This window comes from Balaenoptera musculus, chromosome 20, assembly GCF_009873245.2.
Source record: "Balaenoptera musculus isolate JJ_BM4_2016_0621 chromosome 20, mBalMus1.pri.v3, whole genome shotgun sequence".
Taxonomy (NCBI): Eukaryota; Metazoa; Chordata; class Mammalia; order Artiodactyla; family Balaenopteridae; genus Balaenoptera; species Balaenoptera musculus.
Window position 1 is genome coordinate 47769067 of NC_045804.1, and position 21354 is coordinate 47790420.

At 48.3% G+C, this 21354-nt stretch overlaps 1 protein-coding gene across 2 annotated transcripts; it reads right to left on the reverse strand.

The window, feature by feature from the left end:
• Positions 1-987: 987 nt before the first annotated feature.
• Positions 988-21177, reverse strand: SHPK (sedoheptulokinase). 2 transcript variants are annotated; one of them, XM_036838100.1, is made up of 7 exons: positions 20970-21177; positions 17443-17584; positions 11769-11952; positions 11075-11227; positions 9645-9820; positions 5672-5872; positions 988-3659 (listed from the first exon to the last, which is right to left on the reverse strand). In XM_036838100.1, exons 1-7 carry the CDS (start codon positions 21135-21137, stop codon positions 3247-3249), a joined length of 1437 nt encoding a protein of 478 aa, XP_036693995.1. In that variant the 5' UTR covers positions 21138-21177; the 3' UTR covers positions 988-3246. The 2 variants fall into 2 exon arrangements, with proteins under 2 accessions (XP_036693995.1, XP_036693996.1); XM_036838101.1 differs by lacking the exon at positions 20970-21177 and adding an exon at positions 17681-17703 and having other exon boundaries at positions 989-3659.
• Positions 21178-21354: the final 177 nt, after the last annotated feature.

A 21354-nucleotide genomic window follows, 5' to 3' on the forward strand; every position in this document is an offset into this window, starting at 1 on the left:
GGATGCAGGTGTAATCCGGTGGCAAATATGCTGCAGGGGGACTGCAGCTGGCGGATGGCATCAGAGTCAGGCCTTGGACAAGGTGTAGGGTTCTGCCTCGTGAGGTGGACATCAGCCCAAGTTCAGATGCAGGAGGAGGACAGGGCAGAGAACACCTAATAGGGACCCTTCCCCCAAGGAGCCTTCAGTCCACTTGAGAAGAAAAGGAAAACAGAGAACATGAAAGCCACATAGACATCATATGTATGTAGTCAAAGGCCAAAGGATGGTGTGTGTGGCCGGGACAGGGGAGCGAGCGGGAGGGCTGGCGTTCACTCCTCCGCCCCTTGTTGGTTCCAGCCTCACCATCTCTCACAGGCTGTTTTCTAGGTTCCTCTAATTGGGACCCTTCTCCTACCATCCATCCTCCAATCCAGAACACACACTGCCAGCTATTCTCCCAAAGCCCAAGAATCCCCAATCCCCTCCCTCCCCTCCGCTGCCCACAGGAGAAAGTCCAAACTCTCTGGCATCCACCACCCTTCCCCGTCTGCCCAACATTTCCAGCCACCACTCCCACGACACCCTTGCACCTGCCCTATGACCAAGTGACACCAGACAATTCATGCACCCTGGTCAGGCCAATCACTTTAACATAAACACATTTGCCTAAGCTGACCTCGCTGCCTAGAATGCCAAAGAAAGCGGGCTCTGGGTTTGGAATCCTAGAGTCGTGATCTTACGTAAGTTACTTAACGTTTCTGTGTTTCGGTTTCTTCATCTGTGAAATGGGGATAATATACCCACCTTCTAGGATTATTGTGAAGATCAAATGAGTTCAAACAAGTAGAGCCCAGATTAGCTTCTAGTCCATTGCAGGTACTCAAAGAACGCTAACTTTTGTTAGTAGCAATGGACTGAAACTTTCCAAGGTTTAGTTTTTCGATGTCACTTGCATGAAGAATGAATTGCTCCTCCTTCTGGGCATGTGGGTAAATCTGTTATAGCGTTTATTTCATTCCCTAGTGATGGGAATTCAACAATACATCACCGTGCCTGATAGAACACCCATCTCCTAGTAGATGCTTCATAAATATGATTCACCTGGGTCTATGCTGGGACTTCTCAGGCACAGTGTCTACCATGGCTGTAGCGGTCAGGATGAACTAAGTTATCCTGCGGTAACAAACAGCTCCCAAATCTCAGTAGCATCAAACATCAAAGGTTTATTTCTCGGCCACACTATGAGTCACTCGCTGTTTGGTGAGGGCTCTACACCACATTGCCCTCATGTGGGACCCAGGGCAGCAGGGCCTCCTCTCTGGGACACCCCAGGTCACTTACAGCAAAGGGAACAGAGTGTGGCAAATCTCACATTGGCTCCAAAGGGCTTCTGCCTGGAAGTGACAAACTTCTGTTGACGTTTTACTGGCCAAAGCAAATCAGGAGGGAAAGTGCCAGCCTACCATGTGCTTAAGATCAGGATATTGGCAAACAGACCTAATGACCCAGTTCCTCATCTGAGGATCAGGATGGTAACTCCTGAGAGTGAGAGCAGAAGCAACGAGTGGTTTATGACTTCAGGCTGGAGAAATGAGGCCCTGGCAGCTGTACTCAAACCCCTGCAGAGGCTCCAGGCCAAGTGCAATAGAAATGACAACAGGACTACCAGCTGGCAAGCTTGGACTGTGTGAGGCTTAGCCCTCAGAGGTAGAGTGGACACGTGGAAAGGGGACAGAGAGTTATGGTGCTTTGCAGGATACCTATCCAGCTCCTAATTTACATTTAGACTCCACCCACAGCATCCTGGGAATGCAAGACAGGCTGCCTCCCTGACGTCGGAGGGCCAGCTCCTCCTGATGGACAGGGCTCTCTGCTATCCTTTGGCCCATCCCGAGGTGACTTCTCTCTCAAAATGATGGTGTCAACTCATTCTGGCCGAGAGAACAATTACATGATGTTCCTGAGTGATCTGCAGCTGCTTGTCCCAGCAGAACCATGGGGCAGGCAGGGCTTCTGCAAGGACAACCTACAAATGATCCCCAGAGCTATGTCCAACCTCCCAAACCCAGCTCCGCGGCAGTGCCAGATTTATAGTCTTCCCAACGCAGAGAGGTGTGTTTTACTGAAGGGACAAGGCTCTGGAGGAATGAACTTTAGTATCTGAAATTCAATCAGCACAGCCAGGCAGATTAAGAGTTTCAGACAATCCCATAAAGTGGCATTTACAAAGAGACATGACTGCTTCCCAAACTCACAGTCGCACAGGTGCCTCAGAGTCAGGCACCTGGGATCACCCTTGGGAGTGTGGAAGTAGACACAGCGATGGTGGCCCTCTCCTGGAAGCCATTCCGTGGTCATCCTACCAACCACGGGAAGGTTTAAGATGCTCTGGGATCCCTGCAGAAATGCCAACTCAAGTGGGATGTTTCTGCGAGCCAGGCACACATGGCGGGCCCGCAAGGCCCACACCAAGAGAAAGAAGAGCTGGGGCATTTGGGACAAGGGATTCTCTCTGCTTTCTCTCTAACAGGAGCATGTGCAGCTGCATCCCTTCCCTTGGAAGGCTTCCCAGGGATGCACAGGGGCAAAAACACACGGCTGCACAGACACACTCTTGGAAAAGAGTCTTGCTGGTGTCTGGTCAGACTCTTGGGAACAACATGCCTGAACGGTGGCGTTATGCAGCATCTGTCCCCTTGGTTGGTCATGCCATCCACGCTTTCTTCTCTGTTCTGTGCCTTCAAGCCAGCTGTGTTGTGAGGAACCATGGCAGCACCAAGCAGGCTCTCCTTGGAGGGGAGGTACATGGCAAGAAGGCCAGCACAGATCCCTGCATCTTCATCTCAGCCAGCCTGCATCACTGTCCTTGGGTCGCCTCCTGCCCCAGCTAGCCGGCTGTGGCCAGAGAAGAACAAGATTGGGAAAGGGGCCTCAGGGTCACATGGCACAATCCAGTAGGGAAGACTCTTCCAACAGTACATGTGACCCATCTTTCCCTTCCTCTCTCTCTCTCCCACATTTACATTTGCAACCAGCTCTCAGGTGAGTCTCTTTCAGAAGGCACTGATTTGGGATCTGGTTGATGACTCCTGGCTGCATTATTAGAGTGTGCCCTGAAGACTGGTCCTTGGTCAAAATGATGTCCTGAGAACAAGCATTGCGTAAAACTGCCCACAGAGCTGTCCAGGAAAAGCATGATCCCAAGATAAGGAGGGGAACGTTAATTAGATCAACTTTGCAACAGTCCTTTGGCCAATGAGTGTGCTAATACTCCTGCTGGTTAAGGTTTCTCTGGAGCATAACCAGAGCGGCCCCTACAGCTGCGTCTACATCCTGCCCATAGGACACTGGGAAAGGGAAAGCCCTCTGCACCTCCTGCTTCAGCACCTCGTTCCTGGACAGCGCACTCCCACTGCCGATCACCCGCTCCACGCCCCACTCTTGGAGCTGCTGAAAAGGAAGCATTGAGTGCAGGTTCTGAACGATGCCTCTGCACAGGGCCCGGGTCACGTGCCCCAGGGAGAGGTCAGAGGAGGAGATGCTGGTCACTGAGGCCAGCTGGTCTGGCAGGTGCCTCTCGCCCAGCACCGTTGGAGTGATGGTTAGGCAGGTGTCTCTCTGCTGTGCAGCAGCCTGGATCATGCGTGAGTACACAGTGGATTCTTCAACCTCCAGGCCTGCCGGGAACAGAGAAGGCCTGTGTGAGTTCGTGCACCCCCTCGCTGCAGGCTATAGAGTTCCCAGGGGGCAAGGATAGGCTGACTTGCTGCCTCTCCTCACTGTGGCTGGCTGCTTCCCAGCTCAGGACTCAGATATTCTGGCTAGCTGTGTTCTGCTCCAGACCCCAGCCAGCTTTCTCACCGCAGACCCCAGCCCAACCTTCAGGGAGAGATCTCGTAAGCGCTGCTGTGGGTCCTAACCATCCCGCAGCTGTGGGACTCTTGGTCCTAAGTGGACCAAATGCATACACTGATCAATAAGTATCATCACACCTGTTATTAGTGTCACAGGCATCCCAGGACCACAGTGGTGATCACAGCCCAGCCTGCCCCTCGGCAGAGGTTACGAACAACCAGTGTAGACCAGAGCTCAGAGTTGAATATGCATATGAATCACTCAGGGATCTTATTAAAACACAGTTTCTGATTCAGTGTGCCTGGGGTGGGGCCTGAGATGCTGCATTTGTCATCAGCTCCCAGAGGAAGCCAGTGCAGCTGGCCTGAGGACCACGCTTTTTGAGTAGAAGGTTCTAGATCAGTGCTTACCAACACTTGAGAGCATCAGAATCACCTGAGGAACTTTTATAAAATGCCGTGCTCAGGCCCCACTCCTCTTCCCCAAGCCAAATAATCAGCTTTTCTAGGGGTGAAACTAGGACATCAACATTGTTTTTAAAACTCCACGAGTATTTCCAATGTATGGCCAAAAGTTCCCACGGAGTCTCAACATCAGCACATTTAACTTATACAAACTCAACTATACACCCTCAGGAATGAGAAAGAAAAAGATATATTTTTTTCAATCAAATGAAACAATGTAGACATTCCATAGGAGGTTAAGTTATATAAACTACTAGCCTTCAAAGCACCCTCTGTTTCATCAAAATAAGAACCATGAAAATGCAAAAGACTTTTCTTTTTGAAAAGCTTAGAGAAAAATTAAGTGTTACCTACTCTTTCAGGGGTGAGCAAAACAGTCACTTCTGTTTAAAGAGAAACACCAGCCAACTCAGTAAACAGATGACAGACTCGACCCAGTTAAAGCAGTAGCTGAGTAAAGGGCTTGCCTGAAGGCTCTGATGACTGGTTCTGCATCTTTAAAACCTTTCTTGATGCAAGGCAAAACAAGATCAAAGTTCTATTCTTTAAGTGGAGCATCCCTGAGGGATTCCCAGCCAAGGGGGCAGAACTTACCCGCAATCCTGACACCCCCAGCCAGCCTGGAAGGACCGACGTGGGTCAGCAACACCTGTCTGCACGACCAGTATGAACTTCCCAGATGCTCCCTGTGGCCTGTGCCCCACTTGGTTATTCTGTTGCATGTTTCCTGGAATGACCTGATTTTGAGCTCCTACAAGTGACCCATGCATCTGATGAGCATGATTTCCCTGTTTCTAGACAGCTGGCCAGAAATTTCCTTTCTACCCTAAGTACTTAGAAAGGGAACCTCTCCTGGAAGAAAGAGGTTACATCTTTCTCTGTAAATGCAGAGCAGAGGAAGGCCTGATCAATTCCACTCTGAAGAGAGCAGGAAGACATCAGAGTTTCCAGGGACCCTTCCAAGAAAGGAGGAGAGGTGCTACTTGCCAGGAATAAGTGCTACCAGTCTTTTCACTCATTCATGTTTGATCATTTTATTCTCCGCTGTCTGTAGCCATCAGAAGGCAAATCTCAAATGCAAGATTACTGACAGAGAAAGTAATAGCGGGGCCAGGGAGAGCCAGGAGACTATTAGGATACTCCACAGTCAAGGTTAGGGGAGAAGGCGCGCCTCAAAAAAGAGAGTAGGTGATGGCAGCTCAGAAGATGAAAGAAGGCTACAAGCTCAGATCCCTAAGGACAGAGGGAATGTGCTAGAATCTGGCTGGCTCTGAGACAAGAATCTAGAAACTCACAGCACATTCAGCACCAGGACACTGCCACGTAGAAAGGACAAGCAGAGAACACACCACTGTGTGGGCCACCCTTACCTAGATCCGCCATCCACTGGACCAGCATGTGGACGAACATGGCCAGCACGTTGCCCCCATTGAGTGATGCTGCCACCGCCAGGTAGGTCCTGTCAAAGTACGGGAAGTAGGCGACTGGAGCTGCAGGGTCTGGAGTCTGCGCTGGCCGGAATCCTGAAGGCATGGAGGCTACCAGCTGCACCGAGGTGCTGATGTTGAGAACTGGATGGGGTCCAAAGAAAGCAGAGGTTAGGCCTGTTGGGCTAACTCAGAGGCCCCAAGTCACAACAGGGTCGGGGGAGAGTGTGCCACAAATTCCTGGATACTCCTCCTTTCAGGAGGCAGTGCCTAATTCTCCTCCCCTGAGTGTGGGCTGGACTCAGTGACTGGCTTCTAATGAAGAGAGTAAAGCAGAAGTGACAGTGTGTGACTCTGGAGACCAGGTCATAAAAGGGCACTGCAGCTTCCGTCTTGATCACTTGCTCCGGGGGAGGCAGGCACCACGTCGTGAGCAGCCCTATGGAGAGGCCCACTGGATGGTTGCTGGCATAACTGACCCCATCTTGGGCCCGTACGGTCCCCCCTGTCCTTCCGCTGACCCTACCCAGGACTGTACTAGCTGGTGAATCACTTCTCTGTCGTCAAGGGCTTTGTAGTTAGTAGATATTGTTTAACAACGGTCAGGGCCAGGTGGCCTCTATGCTCTGTTAGTTCCCAAACTATGCTGACTTTTGCTGATGTATTCCCAGAGCCCATGAGACTAGTTACCCATCCAATCATCTTAACTTAGGAGTGCATGTCCTGTTTCCAGGCACCCACCCTCACATCCTAGGTTAACTATAAAGCTGTCCCAAAGGCCCCTTGGTGGTGCAGAATGCAGCTGCCAATGCTTCCAGATCATTGTCTGTCTGATCCCACTCTGTAAGTTACCCTAAAATAAACTGACCCGTTGATTATATGGAGCTACCTGCCTCATTTTTCAGTCTCAAGATGCATTCTCAGTTCGGTGGGTACTTTTCATTCCCTCCGTCCTCCAACACCTACAAGGAGCTGAGGCCTCCTGCCAAGAGCCACATGAGTGAGCTGAGAAGTGGATCCTCCAGCCCAGTCAAGCCTTCAGATGACTGCAGTCCCAGCTGCAGACTGACAGACTGACAGTGTGATTGCAATCTCACAAGGGACCGTGAGCCAGACCATCCAGCCACGCCTAGACTCCTGACCCTCAGAAACTGTGTGAGATCATAAGTGTTTGCTGTTTTAGGCTACTAAGTATTGGAGTGATTTGTTACACAGCAATAAGCTACTATTCACAGAGAGTCAGACCTCAGCCCAAGTGTTTTATTCTTTGGGAGGTTGCATTCATTTTTGGTGGGTACCACCTCCTTCTCATTTCCAAGGTGTGCTTCTCAACCTCCCTCCACCAGCAGGGGGGATGCTCCCAGACCTAGAACAGAGGGGATGATTTTTCTCCTCTAGATGGAGGCCAGAGCCTACAGACTGTCCCAGGAGTCTCTCCTCCATTTCTCACGAGACCTGGCCAGAAAGCCTGTTCCTCTCAGTCTGTTGGGGCTAAACTAACTGAGGTCAGCATCCAACTATCCTACCTACTGGGAGGCAGAGGCAAGGAGAGTGAAAACATGTCTCAGGAAGTCAATAACCTTGACTTCCTGCCACATCAAGCCTTTCACCATGACGATAAACCAGAAGCATCATGCCCTCTACCTATCCCCTTGGGGGGAAGGGTCAATGAAGGGGGCCGACCAGCCTTGCCCATGGACACCGCACAGCTGAGCACAGGCCAGCAGCCCCAGTCTAGAACCAGAGACCACAACCAGCTGAGTGAAGACGGAGCCTAAATCTTAGCTTCTTCCCATTTGACCAGCCCCTCACTCACCATCTAGAAAGGACATTCATATCCAGGCACATGACAGCTCTCTGTGGAGGGAACAGCCTAAGATTTGAAGACTACCAGGTAGGAGGAAAGAGCCAGGCTCTTTACAGGCACCATCCCAGTGCATCACGACAACTGCCCCATGAGAAAGGTATCATCATCCTCATTTTGGATGATGACAAGGGCTCAGGGAGAAAATTCAGGAGAAAAAGACGGGTTTTTGACCTTAAAAGATTTTATCACATATTTGTGCAAACAAAAGTGGCAGAATCTGGATATATGTATATGTATAACAGATTCACTTTGTTATACACCTGAAACTAACACAACATTGTAAATCAACTATACTCCAATAAAAATTTTTTTTTAAGTGGCAGAATCTCACCTTTCCCTCTCACCTAATCTTGAATTAAGAGGAATTACTACCAAAAACAAAACAAAACAAAAAGTCACTTGAAATTTTATTTTTTAAGAATGTAATAAAATAGGAATAAACTACTGCTTCAGAGGATAGTGCTGGTCAGAGTTTTTAAACTCAGTGTTAAATTGTAATAGTTCTAACTGATGGAGGAAAAAAAGATGTGATGACAAAGAAAATCCGAGTAAGATGAATTCTCTGTTCCCCTTGATAACAAGGTGGGGCTCTCAAAGTGGGCCCACTCAGCCAGGCTGCCCTGAGGATCAAATGAAACACACAGCCTGCAATCACCCTGCTTGGGCAGGCAGACCCAAAGTCTACCCCAGTCCCAGGAGGGGCAAACGACAGCCCCCAGGCCATATCCAGCCTGCCATCTGTTTTTGTATGGCCCAGGAGCTAAGAAAGGCTTTTACATTTTTTTTTTTAATGATAGCTTTATTGAGATGTAATTCAAAAAATTCATCATAAAATGCATTCTTTTAAAGTGTACAGTTCTGTGCTTTTTAGTATATTCACAGAGTTGTACAAACATCACTGAGATCTAATTTTAGGACATTTTCACCACTCCAGAAAGAAATCCCATACTGGTTAGCAATCAACCCCATGTCCCAGCCCTAGACAACCATGAATCTGCTTTCTGTCTCTATGGATTTGCCTATTCTGGACATTTCACAGGAATGGAATAATACACTATGTGGCCTTTCACTTTCATTCACATGTTATAGCATTTTAGCTCTGTGGATACCCCACATTTTTAAAATCCATTTATCAGTCGATGGGCATTTGGGTTGTTTCTACATTTTGGCTATTATGAATAAGGCTGCTAGGAACATTTGTGTACAAGTTTTTTGTGCGGACATGTGTTTTCAATTCTCTTGCGTGTACACATAGGAGTGGAATGGCTGGGTCCCATGGTAATTCCATGTTTAACTTTTGAAGAACTGCTAGACTGTTTTCCAAAGGGACTGCACCATTTTACAATCCCAGTAGCATGTTCTTACCTTTTTAAAAGGTTGAAAAGAAATGAAAAGGAGAAGAATATTTCATGACACATGAAAATTTTATGAAATTCACATTTCAGCCTCTATAAATAAAGTTTTATTGGAACACAGCTACACCTACTCACTTATGCATTGGCTGTGGCTGCTTTCCTGCCCCAACAGCTGTTAAGTAGTTATGATAGAAACAAAATGGCCCACAAAGCTTAAAATATTTACAATCTGGCCCTTTACAGGAAAACTTTGCCAGCCCCTGCCCTGGATTGCTGTCTCCCCTTCACTGTGACTCTCTTACATGGAATACAGGGAAGTCTGCGCTTCTACTCAGATCCGAGGAACTTTCATTGACAAACACACAATAACAAAAACCCTAATCTATTGAATAATAATCTATTTTCTTGGTCATGGAGACACATAGAAACCAGCCAACTAGAGAGTCATTTCCCTCACCTGTCTCTAGAGAAGAAAGGCACAGACTGTGGTCAGGACAGAAATTGCCCTGCTGAATTGTAAGCTCCCGGGGCAGGGGCTGCACCTGCAGGGATGATGGTGTTTTTCACGTTTGTAGAATAATGGTCAAGAGGACGCTGCGACTGCCGGCTATGTGTGCCCCTCGGACTCTGGCACAGAGCTGGGGCTTAGGAGGCCCCAGTAGAAGTCTGAGGAGAGAACCAAAGACAGACTTACCTGCGTCTGTCCTTTGGGCCATACAGGAATAGACAGAGGCCTGCAAATCCCCCAAGGCCACGCCCACCGGTGTCCCCTTTGGGATCTCAAACCAGGCCTGGGAAGTTCTGCCTGCCACGTTGCCAGGCTCGGTGACGTCCGGGAGCAGGTGGACGGGAAAGCCTGCGTCCCTCAGTCTGCAAACCAAAAGTGGACAGCGTATCTACCTGGTGCTTGGTTTTCTGTTGTTTCCAGGAAACTCAGCAACGGAAAGCGCAATAGGATACACATTCAAGGAGAGAGGGCAGAATCCAGTGTTTTCACAGAGGGCCTCTTTGGCTTTTTTTATACCATGAGGAAAAGCCTTGAGTTATTTAAAGAGTGAACCCTGGCTTTCAAGAGCTTGGGATGGGCCTTTTGGAGAAGAATGCAACCAGTTTGAGCAGAGGTAGTCAGAAAGGACTGGATAAGAAGCAGATTTCATCGGCATCCAGCCTCCTGCGTTTGAAGGGAGAGCAAACACTGTGCAAAGGGAGGAAGCTGGAGTTTTAGAGCAAAGTCACAGCTGGTTAGCACAGGCCAAACCAAAGTCAAGCCCATCAGTCTCCTGAATACCGAATGCATCCATCACTCATGGTTAGTGAACACGGGGCTGCCAATTTTATAACACATGCTGGGAAGTCCTTTACCTGAACTACCAGGTGCTTTTTGTTTTATTACAGAGCTCAGAATTTGGGCCCTGAAGGCAGTGAACTTATAGGGCACTGGATTTCTGGACCTGAAAAGGCAAATGATTGTTTAAAGGGAACTTAAAAGGCATCCCTTAAGCCTACTACTTCCATTTCTTAACCCTATTTTAAAATACATTAGGGTAGGGGAGAGAGATAGTTAGGGAATTTGGGATTGACATGTACACACGGCTATATTTAAAATGGATAACCCACAAGGACCTACTGTATAGCACAGGGAACTCTGTTCAATATTATGTAACAACCTAAATGGGAAAAGAATTTGTAAAAGAATAGATACATGTATATGCATAACTGAATCACGTTACTGTCCACCTGAAACTAACACAACATTGTTAATCAACTATATTCCAATATAAAATAAAAAGTTAAAAAAATAAAATAAAATAAAATATGTTAAAGAATGAAAGTTGTTCTTTCATTTTGAATCTACGGGCTGGCTCAGGGCACAGAAAGAACTGGGGAGCCCACCCTAGGTCTGGGCAACAGTGGAGGAGCAGGCAGCATGGCGTGGTGGGTGGCGCCCCTCCCCAAGAACTTCACTTACGGTCAGACCCACCCATGCCCAGGGACTGGAACAGGCTGGAGGGTGTTGGAAACTGATTCTTGGCCCGTTATTCCCAGATGGGAAAGCCCCACTGAAGCTCCTGCTTTAGAGATTCTGCCCTTCAGCCTCAAGCCAGCCTGCGTGGTTATACTCACATCTCCAAGTTCCAGCTCTGGCTCCTGGTGTTGAAATATCCCCAGCTAGCGGCATTCTGGTCGGACATCAGGGGTCTTGTCAAGCCACACAGCATGGCAACCACATAGTCATGGATAGTGCCAGCTGCATCGTAGGACTTCAGGAACTCTGGGCTGTTTTTCATACCCCAAACAATTCAACGTGGTTTAATATTGACTTGAAAGCATGTGCTGCACCTAACTGTGGGCAGTGTGGACTACACATGGCAGAGCTGAGTAGCAGCCAGAACCCCACAGGCTGTGGATCCCCAGCAGCTGAACCTCCCAACCCCTCCAAGCCAAGCTGGCCAGAGTCAGCCTTAGGGGAGGGTGCTCATAGGAGGACACACCGTGCCTGGGAAAGCAGGACATCAGCCATTCTCAGCAGCCCTGATCCCACCGTGAACCCATCATGTGATCCTTGGCAAGTCCCTTGCCCTCTCGGGTCTCTTCTTTCCCCCTTTAGGTGAGAGTCAGATAACCAATAAGAGCCCTCTGCAAAATGAAGCAGTGGTAGACCAAGTCTAAGTCTTGTGACTATACCCTGTGCTGGGCCACATTCACTGAGGGACAATCCAGCACGTGGAGTGATGCTGACCAGCTAGAGGTACAGCTCCCTAGCCACTCTCGTTCCCCTGCAAACCCGTCACCCAATTCAAAGAACAGGTGTCCGTACCTATTCTTCAAAAGCCAGAAGATGGTTGCACAGCCAAACCCCGTGGCCACACTGAGATGAGACTCTGGCCGGGGCAGAGAAGCCAGGAACTTGCTGCCACACCGGCCATCCTGCCACGTTACCAGGTGGCTCACGGCTCTGGGCTCGAACACAGGGGCAGCCCCTGCCTTTGTCCATTCACAGCCTGGAACGAAGGAGATGACCAAAAATGGAGAAAAGAGCAACGGACCGGCACCAGCATGTCCTTGAGACTACTCTGCTAATGAGGTTATAGGACAGACTTTATCACCCATGACAATGCTTCACTCACACTCAGGGGTTCTGGCCAGTACCCAGAAGAGCAGGGAGTGGATGGACCTAGAGATTGTCATCCTGAGTGAAGTAAGGCAGACAGAGAAAGGCAAGTGATATCATATGATATCACTTATATGTGGAATCTAAAAAAAAAAAAAAAAGAGGTACAAATGAACTTATTTACAAAACAGAAATAGAGTCACAGATGTAGAAAACAAACTTATGGTTACCAGGGGGGAATGGGGTGGGGGAGAGATAAACTGGGAGATTGGTATTGAGGTATACACAATGCTATGTATAAAATAGATAACTAATAAGGACCTAACTAATAAGGACCTGGTGGTCCAGTGGTTAGGACTCAGTGCTTTCACTGCTGAGGGTCCAGTTCAATCCCCGGTCAGGGAACTAAGATTCCACAGGCCCCAAGGCGTGGCCTTAAAAAAAAAAAAAAGAAAGAAAGAAAGGAAAGAAAGGACCTACTGTATAGCACAGGGAACTCTACTCAATCCCTCTGTAATGACCTATATGGGAAAAGCATCTAAAAAAGACCGGATATATGTATATGTATAACTGATTCACTTTGCTGTACAGCAGAAACTAACACATTGTAAATCAACTATACACCAATAAAAATCATTTAAAAAAAAAAAAGAAGAAGAAGAGCAGGGAAACGGTCACAGATATATGCACCTGAAGCTTACTAAGTTTCACCCAGGAAGGGGGAGTAAGCTGGGGATGGGATGGTCCACCCTCACAACTACGTTTCTGCCTAAAGCTGGGATTCTTATCTCAGCCCTAAAGCTGGACATCTGAGGCTTTTTTATCAACCCTTTTATCTGCTTCCAAAACTCTTTTGACCCTTTTTCTTCTTTTTACTTTTAGGACTATCATCTTTATTTTGTTTGTGTTATAAAATAAATACGGAGTTCTTACCAGGTACCAGGTATTGTTCAAAGCACTTTAAAAATATTAATTTTTTTAATCTACATATTAGCCTTACAACATAGGTGTGATATTTATCCCCATTTTCACATAAGACATATGAAGCTCAGAGAAGCTTTAAAAATCTTGTCAAAGATCACATAGCTACTAAGTGGTAGAGGCAGGATTCAAGTCCAGACAGTCTGTTCCAGAATCTGGCCTGATGGATGTTCTTTCTCTCATTTTCTTCTTCTTTTTTGGCAAATAATAATAATAATAATAATTTTAAAAAATTTTAATTATACAAATGATAAGTGAATGCATTCTCAATATAAAATGTTCAATTATTACAGGTAAAGCAAAAGGCCTGCTTGACCATCCCCATCAGAGTCCCAGCCCCCTTCCTGTCATTGTTAGCACCTGTAGAGTTTTTTTGGTTTTTTTTTTTTATTTTTTGGCCACGCAGCATGTGGGATCTTAGTTCCCTGACCAGGGATCGAACCTGCACCTCCTGCACTGGAAGCGCGGAGTCTTAACCACTGGGCCGCCAGGGAAGTCCCGTTGTTGGGTTTTCATACTCACACAGCATACTCTCTTTGGTTTGGTTGATTTGGGCTGGGTTTTATTCTATTTTGGTTTTGTCTGTTTTTTAAAAACAAACAGTACTCTACTGTATGTATTTTTCTAGTGGTTGTTTTTATGATCCAGCAACATGTCCTGGAATTCTTTCCACGTTAGAACATGTGAACGCACCTGATTTTTTTCAACTACTGCATACCATTCTACAGCGTGGGGTACCAACATTTATTTAACCACTCCCCCATGGGTAAACGTCACAGTTTTCACTACAATAAACAAGGATGCCATGAGTGACCATGATTATGCCGCGTTTGCATATACATGTTAAAGTCCTTTTCCTGAACAGATTTTAAGTAGTAGGGCCACTGAGTCATAGTAACTCTTATTTTTACAGTGTATAATTTAAAAGCTTTATCCTCACCCCCCGCAATTAGCAAATGGGTTTCATAGTAGTTCAGTTGGAAGTTTTCTTCCTGTAGTTGCTATATCTCTCTTATTTTTAACACCCTGCCAAACTGCCCTCCGGAACGGCCAAGCTAATATATACTACCAGGAGTGGTATTTTAAAAAACCAGTTTTCCACCCCCTTTGCCAACTCTTGACATTCTCAAACTGCTTTTTTACAATCCAGTGGGTGGAAAATGATTTCTCGTTGTTGTTTTCATCTGCATTTTCCTAATTCCTAATGACACTGAGCATCTTTTCATATGCTTATTAGCTATTTGTATTTCCTCTTCTAGGAATTGCCTGTTGGTTTCCTCTGCCCATTTTTCCACAGGGCCATTGGTCCTTTCTTTGTTATTTGTTCTTTATATGCACCCATATTCGTCCTTTGTCTACTATATACTAGTGAATAATTTCTCCCTGTCTGCTGCTGGCCTTTTAGCTTGATTTTATGATCCCCACTTCTCTCCTGCTATTACTGAGCCTGAAAATGGAATGTGGAAACTGGTGTAACCACAGGCCTCTCAGAGGACACTAGTCACTCCCTCTCTTCTCCTCCAGTTGGCGCCCTTGTGGAAGCACTTAGCTCTCCGCTCAGGTTACTGGTGCCTGTCTGTGTTGACTGCCTTGAGCGAGCCCTGGAAGACAAGGGCTGCATCCCGTTTCTATGTCTCCCGCAGGGCCCAGCACAGAGCCTCATATATTGTAGGTCCCAAAACCAAACTGAATTACAGCCGCTATTAAAAGCAGAACGACTTGATCTCAAATATGATTTCACTCACTCTGCTAAGCAGGTATCATCGTCAAACAGTGGCTCTCCTCCTTCCCAGAAACAGAAACCAAAACAAGAAGGCATGCAGGTGGGCTCCATGAAATATTAAGCAGCTCTCTCCACCGATGTGGGCGATGGTTTGCGTGGTCGTTACAGAGTCCAGGAGACGGGCAGAAAGGAAGGCGTGTGACCAGAGCACAATCATTAGATCTCTGCTGTCCTCTTTGGGAAGGGTTTTAGTATTAAAAGGACGTTTATTCTCCTTAATGCACAATTAAGGAGTTTAAAAACTTTTACAACCTAGACTCCCCCTGAGAGGTCAGCTCTAACACCAGAACTGGCCTCTGGCTCCTGCTAGTAATTGGAGCCGAGCAGCTCCCATGGTCCCAGCTGGCCTGACGACAGGCAGACAAAGGGAAAGGAGGAGGGGGAGAGCCTGGGTGGACTTCTGCAGTCACCCAGGCCCCCCCTGGGGACTGATCAAAGGATGCACCACCAGACCCCTGTCAAGCCACCGAGAGGCAAGTCACCACTCACTTGGCCCAGGGGAATCGGAATCACTGATTCTCTAGGCAGAGGAGGGGTGAATCCAATGTCCAACCTCCTTAACTACAGCCTCCACCCCGCAAAGTAGCCATCCATACTATGCTTAAAACACCTGCAGTAAAAAGTTGATAGTTTTGAAGCTCGGTGATGGGTATGTGTCAGTTCATAAGGCTGTTCTCCCTATTTTTATGTCTATGTCGAACTTTCTATAATTAAAAAAAAATTTTTTTTTAACACTTGCCATAACAGGAGCTCACAACTTCCTACAAGAGCCTAATCCTTCCTTGGACATTCTGTTGGGAAATTCTTCCCTTCATTGAGCTAGTGTGTCCTCCTGTGACTCTGGTCCTCCCAGGAGACTTTCAAAGTTCAGTGTCTGAAGTCAGACAGACTTGAGTTCAAAAGCTGGAGTCACGGGACTTCCTTGGTGGAGCAGTGGTTAAGAATCTGCCTGCCAATGCAGGGGACACGGGTTCGAGCCCTGCTCTGGGAAGATCCCACATGCTGCGGAGTAACTAAGCCCGCGAGCCACAACTACTGAGCCTGCGTGCTGCAACTACTGAAGCCCGTGCTCCTAGAGCCCGTGCTCTGCAACAAGAGAATTCCCTGCTCGCCGCAACCAGAGAAAGCCCACACGCAGCAACAAAGACCCAACGCAGCCAAAAATAAAAATTAATTAATTAATTAAAAAAGAGAAAAGCTGGAGTTGCTACTTACTGCCACATGACCCTGAGCATATTATTTTATCCTCTCTGAACCTCCGGGTCTCATGGGAGAGTAATGTAACCTACGTCATAAGGGTGTTGGGAAAATTCAATGAGATCACACAGGTAACATACTTAGCTCAGCACCTGGCATGCAAAGTGCTCACTGCTGTTTTGCTGGCTTAATACTCCTCCTAGAGGCTAAACAGAACAGGCCACCCACCTCTGCACTGTGGCAGACCTCCTGAAAGAAGACGACCAACTAAATGATGCTTAGCACCTGTGCCCATGAAAAGGATGTGCCCTGGAATTGAAAAATCACAAATATCTGTGATTATGTTAAACAACAAAAACTATGCCTAAATTCAGAAGAGTTTCCTCTGCGTCTTGGAATCTACAGCTACACTAATCTCTTGGTTGTTGGCACTGATGCTCCAAGACACTGGCACAAAGAAAGAGAAGGCTGTGGAAAATCCACTCCACTGAATCCAACAGAGAATCAGAGAGAACTCACTCTTCTCCCTCTCCCTGTTCACGAATAATGTGTGAGTGGACAGTTCACTTCGTTACATCCTTTGAACAGGACAGGATGTACACAAAGTGCAAGAGGCAGCAGAATAACCTGACCCTTCACAGAGAGCCCTTGGCAGCCCTTTTCTGGTTCCAGGTGAGGCAGGAGATAGATGGGCCCCAGGCTGAGCAGCTGGAGTCTGTCCCCTGCCGACAGATACTCCAAGATGAAGGTAATAGCGGAGCGAAGAAGAGTTGAGGGCTGCCCAGATAAAAGATAAAGAGACCACATATTCCTCATTCTCGAGATCAAGGAGCCCTTCCCAACTACACATGCACAGAAAGGCTCCTCGGGGGTCAAAAAGGGAAGGGGTGCCACTCCATAGTAGGTGATGTCAACCTACCCGTAGGCCTCTTTGCTAGAATCCATCTCGGCTAAGAGATGCGCGCACACACAGGGGAGGACCCTGAGATAAACCAAATACGGACTCAGAGCCAGGCAAAGCAAGATGATAGGCCAAGGGAAACTCAAAAGAAATGCCCCATATAAGTGATTCAAACTACCACGAGGGCGTGAGCCTCTGAGAGCCTCTGTCCCTCTGAGCCTGCCTGTGTGTCTATCCACACGTACCCTTTTTCCTCCTAATAAACACTTTACTTGTTTCACTACTTTCTGTCTCTTTGTGGAAATTCATTTCTACAAAGCCGACGGGCTAGAGCCTTATCACTGGCCGCTGGTCCCTGGCGGTCTAGTGGCTGGGATTCAGCACTCTCACTGCTGCAGCCTGACGTCAGTCTCTGGCCAGGGGAACCAAAATCCTGCTTCAAGCCGCTGCAGGCCGAGGCCACCTGAGATCACAGGGTGACTGTTAACAGCACGTGATCACCCCCAAGCTCAGCATACCTTGGCCTGTTTTCCAGAACATGACTCCGTGCATCTGTCCTGACACTCCGATGCCACAGACCTTGCAGAGCTGCTGCCGGGGAAGGGCAGCAAGGCACTCGTGGAGGGCCTGGATGATTCTCCTCACATCCTGCTCCTGCCCCTGGAAACAGAACAGGATACGTTGGACAGAGGTACACACACAGGCAGGGGAAGGAGGGCAGAGGCGTCAGGGGCTTCCTGGGTGGTGGCTGCCCACCTAATTCCACCGAGGGCACTTCCAGGACCTGCTGAGGGGCCCCAGGGAGGGGATGTGGGCCTGAGGGTTCTCCACCGCCTCCAGCGGGGCCTGGAGTAGGAATGTGGTGGGCGAGGTCCCACTTCTCCCATTCACAGATGAGGCGCCGCTGTGGGTTAAGTTCAGCCAATGGCCCGGGCTCTGCCTCCTTCTGTGGAAGAGTCTGAGCTGAGAAAAGCACTGCCCTGCCCTACAGGTGCTTACTGTCCAGCAGGACAGGAAAACACAAGACCATGCTGCAAGGAGAAATAAGGCAAAGGTCTTTGGCAAGGCACATGGAGCATTGGGGTAGAAGAAGGATGGAACCCAGCAGGGAGGAAGCCAGCAGGAAAGGTGTAGGCAAGACAGGCTTCCCGGACTAAAGCACCTGAGGACCAGCCCTAGTGTTTGCTTCAGTTCATCCATCTGGCAAACATTTCCCGAATGCCCTGAGGGCTTGCATTTGTTCCGGGGGCAGTGCAGGCACCCCCCTCCTTGGAGTTTGTCAGCCTGCTGGCCTTGGGCTGTGGCAGTTCTTGGCTCCAAACAAACATGATGGAAGGAGTAGAAAGAAGAAAGGTGAGGAGGGGTAGGGTCGGGGAAGGAGAGGAGAGGGAGCACAGAGCATTTAGTTGAGGAGGCAACCCTACATCCTAACAAGACTCTTTATGCAGGAGAGACTACAGTAGAACTGAGCGGGCAGTAAAAGATGGGGCAGAGAGGAGATGCATGGCTATGCATGATCGATCCCCCAGGAGGGAAGAAATAAGACAGCGGGCAAAGGAAGAAGGAAGCAGGGAAGAGGCATTTGTTTACACCTGCCCTGTCCAACACGCCAGTCATCAGCTACACACAGCTAGTCTGAATTGAAATCTACATACCAGATTTCAGATTTAGTACGAAAAAAAAGCACACTATCTCATAATCATAATTCTATATTGATTATTACATATGGAAATGATATGTTTGGATCCATTGGGTTAAAAAAATAAGCAATGAAAATTAATTTTACGGTTCCTTTTTACTGTTTTTTGATATGGCTACCAGGAAGTTGAAAATTACACGTGTGGCTCACCTTTCCACTGGACAGTGCTGGTTTAAAGAGTTCCCACGTGGCATGAACCCAGAAGGTACATGAATGCAGGACTGTTTAAAATGGACTTAGGGTGGGTGAGCTGTGTAGGTAAGGACAGTGGGGGAGTGAAACAGGCCAGAAGGGAGTGAAGACAAGGAGGCACTCAGTGTGTGGAGAGTTTTAGTGGTGAGTGTGATGGGGGAGCAATTCTTGGACAGACAATGGATACACCCACAATGTCACAGGAAAGGCGCTGCCCCCATTCCTTGATTCAGAATATCAAGTGGTCTACATTCAGATCAAACGCTAGAAATTCAGATTTGAAAAAAGAATTTAGGAACTCGTTCAACCCTCCTCCCCCACACCCCTTTTTACAGATGGGGAAACTGAGGCCCAGAGAGGTAAAATTCATAACACAGAAAGGGTCACAGAGCTTCCCTCAAAAATCTTGATATTTTAAAGCTGCAAAGAGCTGAAAGTCTGACCTTCCACATAGCTGCCAAACTTGACTGTGGAGTACACAATGCTTCTAAAGAGTGAGAAATATGGACATGAGGAAAGAACAGAGCCAGCAGGTGTTTCTATATATCAGTAGTGCTTACCCCAGGGGTGATTTTTGTCCCCTAGGGGGCATTTGGCAATATGGAGACATTTTTGGGTGTCTCAGCTGGGGAGGAGTGTTCTACTGGCATGCAGTGGGTTAGAGGCCAGGGATGTTGCTGAACATCCTACAACACACAGGACGGCAGCCCACAACAAAGAATCATCCAACCTCCAAATATCAACAGTGCCAAGGTGAAGAAATCCTGCTATAGGGGAAATTACAACAAGGCTGTTGTCCCAGAGCACAACACACATGTGGAGGATGCAAGGGGGGCTATTACTGGCCTCCCCTAAACCCCTCCTTAGGCAGTTGTGGAGCACTGAGCGTGCCTGTAAACACAGAACACTGTGCTGGACACTGGGGGAAGTGGGGAAAGTAGTTTTCAAGAAGTGGCCCTATTTCAAGAGAAAAGGGCTCTGCCTAAAACCCACCCCTGTAATCCCAGCTCTGCTGTTTACCCCCACAGGGTCAGAGCTGACTTTGCCTCCACTTCATGGTCCATGAAGTGAGATAATCATTCTAAAATGTCCTGATGCCCCAACCAAACTAATTTTGAAAGGCTCTATGAAAATGAGAAGTGCTCCTGAAATCTTTATCCTCTGAAATGCTTCTGAGCAAGATGGACTCTGAACCCTAAAGGACTGAGTCCAGGTATGTGGCAAGAGCTTGTGAAAAACAAAGCTATTGGGAGTGGGGTTTGGCTCAGAAAATCGAGGTCTGTGGCTGGAAGGGGCTGTAGAGGTCATCTATTTCAATTATAAGAACAAGCTGAGATCCGATCCAGGAAAAAAAAGTCATGAGGATACACAGAAAGTTCCTTGATATTAATTTCTATTATCAATGAACTGAACATAGAGCTACCTTTCTCAGGGAATTAATGGAATCCATCTCTGAGGATTGACATCCTTTCTGAACCCACAACTTGCAATTGAGCCCACTGTGGTGAAATTCTCCATTTCTATCTTGTAGCTTTCACAAAACACTAGTTTCGTGTAGAATTATCAATCTGACCTTTTTCTAACATTTTAACTGAGGTATCTCTCAATGTCTATCTGTCCTGACGTCTTTCTTCCAAGGTGTCTCAGCCCTTGGGGCCAGGGGACTTTTGCTGTCCAAGTGTTTGAGTTCCTCCACCCACAATCCACTCCTGCGGGATGAGAGAGGGGCAGGTTACGCTGGATTTTGCGTCTGATTTCTCAAGGAAAACCCAGACACCGCCCTAGGGAACAAGTTGAATCCTGAATTTGAGGACACCTGCAGATGTGAGGAGCAGAGAGCCGCAAGAATGAGAAGGCGGCCTGAGATCGCTCCATATGCAGGAGAGCAATTTCCTGCAGGTCAGGATACAGAAAGTGGAGGGCAGAGAGCACGGGGATATAGCGCCAAGGTCAAGGCTCCCAAAGAAGGCCAGAGAGTGGGGAGATCGGTGCCAGCAGGTGGGAAAGCTCCTAGGAGGAGATCTATCGGATCGAGGGAGTTGCAGCGGGCAGGCAGAGATCAGGCAGGCTGGAGCAGTCAGGGAGACTTCTTTGAGGAGGAAGAGGGTGTCTGGAGGCTCCTGGAGGCGGCGAGGCTCCAGGGCACTGCCTCACCTGGGGCCCCGCCGCCGCGCTCTGGGCCGCCGTCTCGGCCCGCGCAGGCCGGGCACAGCTCGCCAGTACCACGAACCCGGAAGGGTCGCCGCGCGCGGCCTCCACCAGGGCCGCCTTCACAGACGTGGTGCCCAGGTCGATGCCGAGAGTGACAGACCGTGCAGCCATGACAGCGATTGAGTGTGTGGGGCCGGGGCGCCCCTTCCAGCACACTTCACCCGGGACAGAGGCGCCGAGGCGGGGCCTCGCCTGCCAATCTTTCCAGCCACGCCCAACACGACGAATTCTCGTCTTCCCATTGGTTGAGGAAGGCCGAGTCCCGCGCATCTCGAGCGACGGCCCCCGTCTATAGGCGGAGCCTCGGTGGAAGGCGGACCCTACAGGC

What these genes read in the sequence shown, in the direction of transcription:
- SHPK (XM_036838100.1), bottom strand. Translation starts at nt 21,137, where the DNA reads ATGGCTGCACGGTCTGTCACTCTCGGCATCGACCTGGGCACCACGTCT. An exon ending in TTCTGGCTTTTGAAGAATAG is followed by an intron (nt 11,228 to 11,768) that starts GTACGGACACCT and finishes TATGAAAAACAG; the next exon opens with CCCAGAGTTCCTGAAGTCCT. An exon ending in CCAGTGGATGGCGGATCTAG is followed by an intron (nt 3,660 to 5,671) that starts GTAAGGGTGGCC and finishes TGTTCCCGGCAG; the next exon opens with GCCTGGAGGTTGAAGAATCC.